At 49.7% G+C, this 10,000-nt stretch overlaps 1 protein-coding gene across 1 annotated transcript in view; it reads right to left on the bottom strand.

Annotated features, from left to right (window-relative positions):
* The window catches only part of LOC143277640 (uncharacterized), a 60,570-nt gene that overhangs the window by 14,146 nt on the left and 36,424 nt on the right, over positions 1-10,000 (bottom strand). The window contains exons 3-8 of the mRNA XM_076582528.1: positions 9,331-10,000; positions 8,181-8,397; positions 6,367-6,572; positions 5,393-5,644; positions 1,249-3,445; positions 30-203 (exon numbers count right to left, since the gene is read on the bottom strand). The exon at positions 9,331-10,000 is cut by the window's right edge and continues 713 nt beyond it. Coding sequence (XP_076438643.1) covers positions 30-203; positions 1,249-3,445; positions 5,393-5,644; positions 6,367-6,572; positions 8,181-8,397; positions 9,331-10,000 — 3,716 coding nt within the window. The remainder of the gene's footprint in view (positions 1-29; positions 204-1,248; positions 3,446-5,392; positions 5,645-6,366; positions 6,573-8,180; positions 8,398-9,330) is intronic.

The following is a 10,000-nucleotide window of genomic DNA, read 5'->3' as shown; positions in this document are numbered from 1 at the left end:
ACACACACGAAACCAAGAGGTCAACTCACTTGCTTTCTGCTCCAAGGGGGACAACTCCGGGAGGAGAGGGCAGGTGGCACTATAGTCAGCAGTGGTGGTGGGGGGGACGGGAGATCTACCAAGGGGGGAGGCGGTGGTGGTGGTGGTGGCCAGTTTCACATCAGCAGCGCCGCCAGCATCCAGGGTGGGTGGTGACAGCCGGTCTGTGGAACAGCGCCAGAACATGGATTGGTCACCACCAACACATCGTCAATTACACATCATTACGACGATGTCAACTACACATCATTACATCAAACAAAGTCACTTACACACCATCACAACGACATCAATTACAAGTCACTACCACAACATCAATAGCGAATCATTGTAACGTCAATTACAAATCATTACAACAATGTCAATTACAAGTCGTTATAATGATGTCAATAACAAGACATTACAAAACGTCGATTGCAGATCATTAAAACAACATCAATCACAAGTCATTACAAAACGTTAATTGCAAATCATTATAACAACGTCAATTACAAGTCATTACACCAACATCAATTGCAAATCATTATAACAATGTCAATTACAAGTCATATCATTTACATATCATTACATCGATGTGAATTACAAATGAAAGAGTACAACAATGTCAATTACAAATCAGTACAACATCAATTGCATATTTCAAGACAATGTCTTACAATCATTACAATAACACCAATTCCAAAAATGACATCAACAACAAATCAATACAACTTCAATCACAAATCATTACAATTTACATCAATTCCAAAAACAATGTTACATCAATGATAATTACAAATCATGTCAATGACTAACATTATGACAGCAACTGTACTAGGCTAGGATTCTGTCCAGATAATCATTTCAGAAACAGTACTCATGTAAAATGATCACACACACACACACACACACACACACAAATAAGACACACAACACAAACACTCATCCTCTTTTCTGACAGTCATCACCGCACAAAGTGATCATTGTTATCTTTCAACTCAGTTCAAGATGAAATATCAAAAACGATTAAAGGATTTTTGTTGTTGTTGTCGATGTTTGTTAATGGAGGGCCTACCAGTAGAGGGTTCAGGCACCAACTATACAAAAAAACATAACTGTGCATTCTGTCACGACCACACTCCCCTCTAACACTTAACCACCTCCCCCTGCCCACCCCACCCACACCACCACCCCCACCCTCAAAAGTAGAACAAAAGAGGCATCACTCACTTCGTCGCACCACATGCAAGGTCAGCACGTCCTCCTCCATCTCCATGGCGGTCACCTCCCCTTCCCCGGACTGGCGCCGTGGCGACCCCTGCGGGGTGTAGTTGGGCGAGTGGAAGGACACCTCCGACGCAAAGCTCACCCGCTTGGACCGCCCGCTCTCGTCCACGGACCCGTCCACCGACCCCTGACCTTGACCCCCGACGACAGAGGGCGCCACCGCCGCCTTCTTCTTCCTCATCACCACCTTCTCGGCCCCGTCGTAGGGCAGGGGGAGGGTGGAGGAGGCGGCGTGCGGGGAGAACTGCGGGGGAGGGTAGGCGGGGCAGGGCGGGAGGGCCCCGTGGTGGCACTCGAAGCCCTCCTCGCTCACCAGCACGGGCATCATCCCGTCGCAGGCGATGGAGTGCCGGTTCTGCCGGCGGGGCGGCTTCTCCGGCGCCGAGTCCGGCTTGCCCGAGGGTGGGTAGTCCAGGGAGAGGGAGCGCGCCTTGTGGTCGCGGTCGCAGCGCTGCTTCCGCAGGCAGGACTTGAGCGGCGGCTTGCGCTCCTGCAGCCAGCGCTGGTAGGCCAGGAACTTCTCCTCGTCCAGCTCCTGGCTGCTCTCCCCTTCCTCCGACCCCTCGTCATCGTCGTCGTGGCAACCAAAGCAGCGGTGGTCAGTGTAGTCGCGTGGCGGGAAGTGGCAGTAGGAGGGCTCGGGCGAGGGCGTCTTCTCCTCCTTCAGCGCGTCCAAGCGGTCCGGGTTGAGACAGGAGGTGTATGACCCCCCTCCCCCTCCCCCTCCTCCGCTGTTCCTCCTCTGGGCAGGCATCCTGCCCGTCGCCGCGGCAACCACGCACGGGTGGGTTTCGTTGGCGTAGCGCTCGATCTTGGCGCTGCCGCATCGCTTCGTAGGAGAGCTCGGCTCCGGCCTGTGGCCTCCGTCCGGGTTGCTACATTCGGTGTTGCTCTGGCTGCAGCATCGCACATTCTCCGACAGTCCCAGCTGGTTGTAGGCGCTCTCTAGGTGTGGAGGAAAAAACAGCAGGTGCTCCAGTTCCGGGGCCAGGCCAGACAAGGAGCGAGGTTCCACGTAGCCCAGCTCGATTCCCGAGGAGGAGCTGAGGCTGCCGCTGGACGTCACTTCTCCCGATCGCCCCGGCGACCGCCGCCTGTACCGGTTGCCATACGACGACATGTTTCTCTCTTTCCCACAGGCACAGCCACTGGAGGTGGAAGAGCGTGACTGAGAGTTACAGGACCTGCTTCCATCATCCACCACTGGGGTCAGAATGATGGGGATCTGCACGGGGTCGAAGAGCGAGACCCCGGATGACGACGAATCACGCGACTTGGACAGGGAGCGAGAGGACAGGAAGCTGAGGTCGGGCAGTGAATTGTGGGTGTAGAAAGAGTTCATGCCGATGCGGGAGGGGGAGAGGCTCACTGTGCGCCTCATCTGAGCCTTGAAGCGCTCGGCGTGCGTGTCGCGGCACTCCGTGGCTGACTTGGCGCGCGTCATCGGCCCCTTCTCCCGATAGGGGTTCCTGCCGTCCCGCGCCTCGAGGCCCGGTCTGGGTTCTGCCTCGCCGCTGACGCTCCGCGCTTCTTCCCATTCCTGGCAGCCTCTCTCCTGAGAAGCCCTGACCTCTCTCTCATGCGGCCTCCTGGCCTCCAGCTCCTGGGAGATCCTCACCTCCCTCTCCTGGGAAAGCCTTGTCGTCATATCGGGCTCCATCGACTTCCTGGCCTCTGCCTCCAGAGAGCTCCTCCCGTCGCGGTCACGGTCCTTTTCCCTCCCCTTGCGGGCCTCGCGTGTCTCCTTGGCCTGGATCTCATGCAGGACCTTGAGGATGTCGGCGCCGGGGGACCCCGGGGAGGTCTGCATGGAGCGGTGGTTCAGCGGGGGGGAGTCGTCTGACAGGGAGGCCTGCACACCGCACTCTGCCGTGTTGGGCGGGAACTGGGAGGAGAAGTTCTTCTGGCCGTACCACAGGGTGACTGTGTGCGGGGAGATGGCCGTGGTGGCTGAGGCCAGGGAGCGGCCGCAGGGAGCGTCTCGCTGCAGGTCCAGGTGCAGCTCCCGCTTGGGGGCGCCACACGAGGGACAGCTGGCACTGTTGTCGTCGTCGTCGTCGTCGTCGTCCTGCTGTTGTTGTTGTTGTTGGAGGCCGTCGTCCTGGACTTGAGGGGGGCTGTTCTCGTTCCCAAACCCTTCCTGAAACCGCAAGGTTTTTGTTTGGGACTTCCTTTTCCGCTGTTTACTATTCCTTTCTTTGCGTTTCCTTCTTTATAATTTCTTTGTTCACTTTTTGCCTTCTTAACGTTTTTCTTATGGACTTTTCCTTTCTTTTATGTCCTTCTTTACATTTCCTTTCTTTGCATTTTCTTTACTTTACATTTCCTTTCTTTACTTTACATTTCCTTTATATTTCCTTTCTTTACTTTACATTTTCTTTCTTTATATTTCCGTTCTTTACTTTACATTTCCTTTCTTTACATTTCCTTTCTTTACTTTACATTTCCTTTCTTTACTTTACATTTCCTTTCTGTACTTTACATTTTCTTTCTTTACTTTACATTTCCTTTCTTTATATTTCCTTTCTTTATATTTCCTTTCTGTACTTTACATTTCCTTTCTTTATATTTTCTGTCTTTACATTTCCTTTCTTTACTTTACATTTCCTTTCTTTACATTTTCTTTCATTATATTTCCTTTCTTTACTTTACATTTTCTTTCTTATTTCCTTTCTTTACTTTACATTTCCTTTCTTTACTTTACATTTCCTTTCTTTATATTTCCTTTCTTTACTTTACATTTTCTTTCTTTACATTTTCTTTCTTTATATTTCCTTTCTTTACTTTACATTTCCTTTCTTTATATTTCCTTTCTTTACATTTTCTTTCTTTATATTTCCTTTCTTTACTTTACATTTCCTTTCTTTACATTTCCTTTCTTTACTTTTCCTTCTTCACTTACCTTTATTTTCATTTCTTCATTTATTTTTCCCTTTTTTACATTTTCTTTCTTTACATTTTCTTCTTCTTCCCTTTCCTTTGTCTACATTTCTTTATTTACTTTTCCTTTCTTTACATTTCCTTTCGTAACATTTTTTTCTCTTTTCATTTCCTTTCTTTACACTTCCTTTCTTTACATCTTTTACACTTCCTTTCTTTACATCCTTACACTTCCTTTCTTTACATCTGTACACTTCCTTTCTTTACATCTTTTACACTTCCTTTCTTTACATCTTTACACTTCCTTTCTTTACATTTCCTTGCACTTCCTTTCTTTACACTTCCTTTCTTTATATTTCCTTTCTTTACACTTCCTTTCTTTACATTTCCTTGCACTTCCTTTCTTTACATTTCCTTTCTTTACACTTCCTTTCTATACATTTCCTTGCACTTCCTTTCTTGACATCTTTACACTTCCTTTCTTTACATCTTTTACACTTCCTTTCTTTACATCTTTACACTTCTTTCTTCACATTTCCTTGCACTTCCTTTCTTTACACTTCCTTTCTTTACTTTTCCTTTCTTTACATTTCCTTTCCTTTCTTTACATTTCCTTGCACTTCCTTTCTTTACACTTCCTTTCTTTACATTTCCTTGCACTTCCTTTTTTTACACTTCCTTTCTTTACATTTCCTTGCACTTCCTTTCTTTTTACACTTCCTTTCTTTACATTTTCTTGCGCTTCCTTTCTTTATACTTCCTTTCTTAACACTTCCACCCTTTAAATGTCACTTCCTTTCTGTACATTTCCTTGCACTTCCTTTCTTTACATTTCCTTGCACTTCCTTTCTTTACATTTCCTTTCTTTATACTTCCTTTCTTTACATTTCCTTGCACTTCCTTTCTTTACACTTCCTTTCTTTACATTTCCTTGCACTTTCTTTACATTTTCTTGCGCTTCCTTTCTTTATACTTCCTTTCTTTACACTTCCTTCCTTTAAATTTCACTTCCTTTCTGTACATTTCCTTTCCTTACACTTCCTTTCTTTACATTTCCTTGCACTTCCTTTCTTTACATTTTCTCTCTTTACATTTCCATTCTGTGACACACTCTCCTCCTACAGGACTACCACCAACACCAACACCACACCACTCCATTCCAATCCCTCCCCACCGTGTCACGCCTCTCTCTCTCTAGCTCTCTCACCTGGAACAGCACCTGGTCGATGAGGCTGAGGGTGGTCGGGGATGGAGGGTTCGAGCCCAGCACCATCCGCTGGTACAGCTCCAGCAGGTAGGCCGAGTGGCGCTTGCGGTGGAAGCTGTTGGCCAGGGACTCCACGGAGCGCGGGGCTCGATCCCGCCGCACCACCTTCACGTCCTCGGCCGTCAGGTCCGGCAGGCTGCTGGCTCGCTCGTGGAGGTTCCGCTCGCGGCCCAGCTGTTTGAGGCTCTTTACCTGGGTGGTGGGGGTGGGGGTGGGGTGGGGTGGGGCAGGGGAGCAGGTGAGATGACGCGTTTACTACTACTACTACACACACACACACACACATACACATACACACACACCTCCCCACAAACACATAATGGGGGAAAAAAAACATAAAAAAGAACAGTCTAGCAATACACACACACACACACAAACAAACACACACACACACATACACACACACACACATACACACACAAACACTCACAATGGGGGGAAAAAAAAAAAAGAACAGTCTCGGAATACACACACACACACACACACACACCTCCCCACATACACTCACAATGGGGGGAAAAGAAAAAAAAGAACACTCCCGAAATACACATACACACACACACACACACACACACACACACACACACACATACATACACACACACACACCTCCCCACACACACTCACAATGGGGGTGGGGGAAAAAAACAGTCTCAGAATACACATACACACACAAACAAACACACACACCTCCACACACACACACACACACACACACACACACACACATATACACACATACGCACACACACACCCATACACACACACACACACACACACACCTCCCCACACACACTCACAATGGGGGGAGAAAAAAAAGAACAGTCTCAGAATACACACAAAGACACACACACACACACACACACAAAAAGAAAAAAAAAAAAAAAGAAAACCAACGACTACCAACTTCATACCTGTTTCCAGGTGGTGAGGTTACTGCTGCGTCGCAGTCCCCGCCGGTGACCGGCCGACATGAAGAGGTCGCCGCTGGACAGCAGGGTGCCGCACAGGGGGGACAACTTGCAGTGACTGGAGCAGGAGTGGCGCGAGGACCCCGCACTCTTGGAGCTGGACGAGCGACTCAGCAGGTAGTCTTGAAGGGCCTCCAGACACACTCGCCCTGACACGGGGGTCACACAACACAGGGTTTTTTTTGTGTGTTTTTTGTTGTTGTTTTTTTCCTCAGACTTTCTTGGGTCGACCACCGTTTTATTTTGTACATGAATTCATTATAACAATTCAGAGTAGATGGAAAAGAAAGGGGGAAAAAAAAAAAGAAAGAAAAAAAAATGAATACAGTGTACATTAACAATAACATCGTCATCATAAGTCATTATACTTATAATATATTGTTCTATCAATTTGGTCAAGGTGGACACATTTTCATCATGTGTAACAGTGCAGTTTTATAACATATAATAGACATTATATCTAGCATCGGCATAGAGTTATGGAATCTTTGCTTAGCTAACGTAATCTGAAAAGAACACAACCCACACATGGGATATCTTATGTATGAACACATTTCCTCTAGTTTTCTATACGTGATTATATAAAACACCCATTACACAGTCATGTTAAACATTATTACTGCAGACACGTAAGTGCACTTGAATACACACATGCATATATCATTTACATACTCGCATACTTACACATTCACATACATCTGTTCAAGTTTTTTTTTAAATATATATATCATTGAGCCTTCATTATTATTGTGCATTTTGATCTTTCATAATATCACACAGCACAGGTTAACTCTCTCCATACGAACGGCGGAAAGAGACGACGTTAACAGCGTTCCACCCCAATTACCATCATGAAAATATTGCAAGCGGAAGGCTCTTATACTGAAGAGAGGTGAATGTTGACAAAGAATACCACAATTATGATGACGGAAGCTAAAGGTTGGGTCGTTCAGACACCCACTGGACATCCGAAGGGTCTGTGTAGAGGAGAAGAGAGGACTGGCCGTGCTGAGTGAGTTAACGGTGAAAACAAGAGGTGTGTGTGGGGGGAGGAGGGGAGGAGGGGAAAGGGGAGGGGGGTGTATGTATGTGTGTGTGTGTGGGCGAGGGGGAGGGAGGGGGGTGTGCATATGTGTGTGTGTGTGCGTGTGTGTGTGTGTGTGTGTGTGTGTGTGTGTGTGTTTGAGTATGTGTGTGTGTGTGTGTGTGTGTGTGTGTGTACATGCATGTGTGTCTGTCTTGTCTGGTGTTGAGGCTACCACTCACACACACACACACACACACACACAAAGACAACGCACACACACCACTCTCACCTCTCCACCACCACCCTCCAACACACACACACACACACACACACACATACATTCAAACCCCCACACCCACACACACACACCCACACACACACACACCCACACACACACACACCTTCTCCACTTCTGTCCAACCCCCTACCACCCATGCATGCACCCACACACACTCACTCCCATTAAATGCACACACACACACACACACACACACACACACACACAATCACACTCCCACCCCCTACTGCTACCCAACACATACACACACATACACATCGCACTCACACACCCCCACTCCCATCCAAAACACACACACACACACACACTCCCATTCAAAACAAACACACACACACACACACACACACACACATATCACACACACCCCCAAACCCACCCACCCCTACCCCCACCGCAATCCCCTCCCCACCCACACACCCAGTCTCTCACTACCTGGATAGCGCGACAGCAGCATGTTTTTGACGGGCTGGCGGGGGCAGGGTGGGGGAGGGGGGGAGGAGTCGGACTGGGAGGGTGGGGGCTTGTCCTCGTCCCCCTTGTCCTGGTCGTCCACGTTGTTGTCCCGGAAGTGGAAGCTGGTGGACCCCTCGTCCTCGGCGTCCTGCCCGTGGGAGCTGTCCGACCTGGTGCCCTCCCCTTGCTGCCCGTCCTGCCACACACCACACCACACCATACAACACCGCACCACACCATACAACACCGCACCACACCGCACCACACACCGCACCACACCATACACCACACCACACCATACAACACACCACACACCACACCACACCGCACCGCACACCGCACCGCACGGATGAGACGATCAAACCCCAGAGACTCCATACCTCCAACAGCTCCAACCTACCCTACACCTCAGCAAGTCACGGAATGGTTGCTACTCCCTATCCAAGACCAGCGTGCTGGCCATCCTCACCCTGGATCTGCATGTCCCTGCCCGCCCCGAGGTAGTCCCGCAACCCCCCTCCATCCCACCCCCCGTGGTCACCAGAGTGGATGGGACCAGGTAGCACGCTTGTCGTCCACAATTCGACACCCTCAACCTGACCCTCACCGTTGAGAAGTGGCGGCACTTATTCAACTCACATTTGTTTGAGTTCAGCCACGTTGTTGCGTCGTTGCCACAGCTGCTACCACGGGAAACCGTTTCTTCACTCTCTCTTATGAGTCTAACATTCATTGCTTCTCTAACAACCGTGCCTGGTGAATCAAGCGTTACAGTCTAGAATTCCACCGCCAATTCGAATTCAACCATGAGGTTTATGACAGTTGCGACATCTCCGTGATCCACCCTACCCATTGTCTAACCGAGGTCCTGTGTGCAGCACGCACTTAGCGCACGTAAAAGAACCCATGGCAACAAAAGGGTTGTTCCTGGCAAAATTCTGTAGAAAAATCCACGTCAATAGGAAAAACAAATATAACTGCATGCAGGAAAAATACAAAAAAATGGGTGGCGCTGTAGTATAGCGACGCGCTCTGCCTGGGGAGAGCAGCCCGAATTTCACACAGATAAATCTGTTGTGATAAAAAGAAATACAAAATACAAAATACAATCACTAGCTACACAACCCACCTGCGAGACGTAGGAGGCATCGCTGTCGGAGGTGCTGCGGTTCTGGGACCCACTGAAGGACAGGAAGTAGGCGTCCTTGCGGATGCCGCAGTGGACCCCAGAGAGACGCGGGTCGCCGGTGGAGCCCCGCGAGCCCGCCATCTCCTCCTCGCCGTGCCCCCCCTGCTGCGACAGGCTGTCCACGGACACGTTCTGTGCGGGGGGCTCGGTCGGGGGCGGGGTCGGGGAGAAGAGGGGGTCCTTGCTGAAGTTGAGCATGTCGCTGGAGCACATCATCTCCCGCTCGCTGGAGGAGATCTCCATGGAGGTGCGGCTCCCAGACAGCTCCGACTCGTAGGGCCCCAGGTACAGGTCCGTCTGCAGCAGGGAGTCACGGAACTTGGTGTAGCTCCCGTTCAGCGGGAGGGAGCCGCTGGTGGTCTGGGCCGTCGTCTCCCCGCCGGCGCTGGCCGTGGGCGTCTCCCGCAGGTGGGTGTCGAACTGCACACTGAACTCGTCCTCGTAGAAGTAGTCGCTGCTGTGGAAGCAACCCCCCTCCTCCCCACCCCCCGTGGTGCCCGAGGAGTTGGAGTGGTCGTGGTCGCGGCGCGTGCTGTCGCTGTTGTCGTCCGACAGGGAGCTGTCGATCTCCTCCCTCGACTCCTGACCCCCCTCGCTCTGCACGTCGTTG

The sequence above is a fragment of the Babylonia areolata genome, chromosome 34, assembly GCF_041734735.1.
Source record: "Babylonia areolata isolate BAREFJ2019XMU chromosome 34, ASM4173473v1, whole genome shotgun sequence".
Lineage (NCBI taxonomy): Eukaryota > Metazoa > Mollusca > Gastropoda > Neogastropoda > Buccinidae > Babylonia > Babylonia areolata.
Note: the sequence above shows the minus strand (reverse complement) of the source record. Positions and strands in the feature narration are given on the sequence as shown.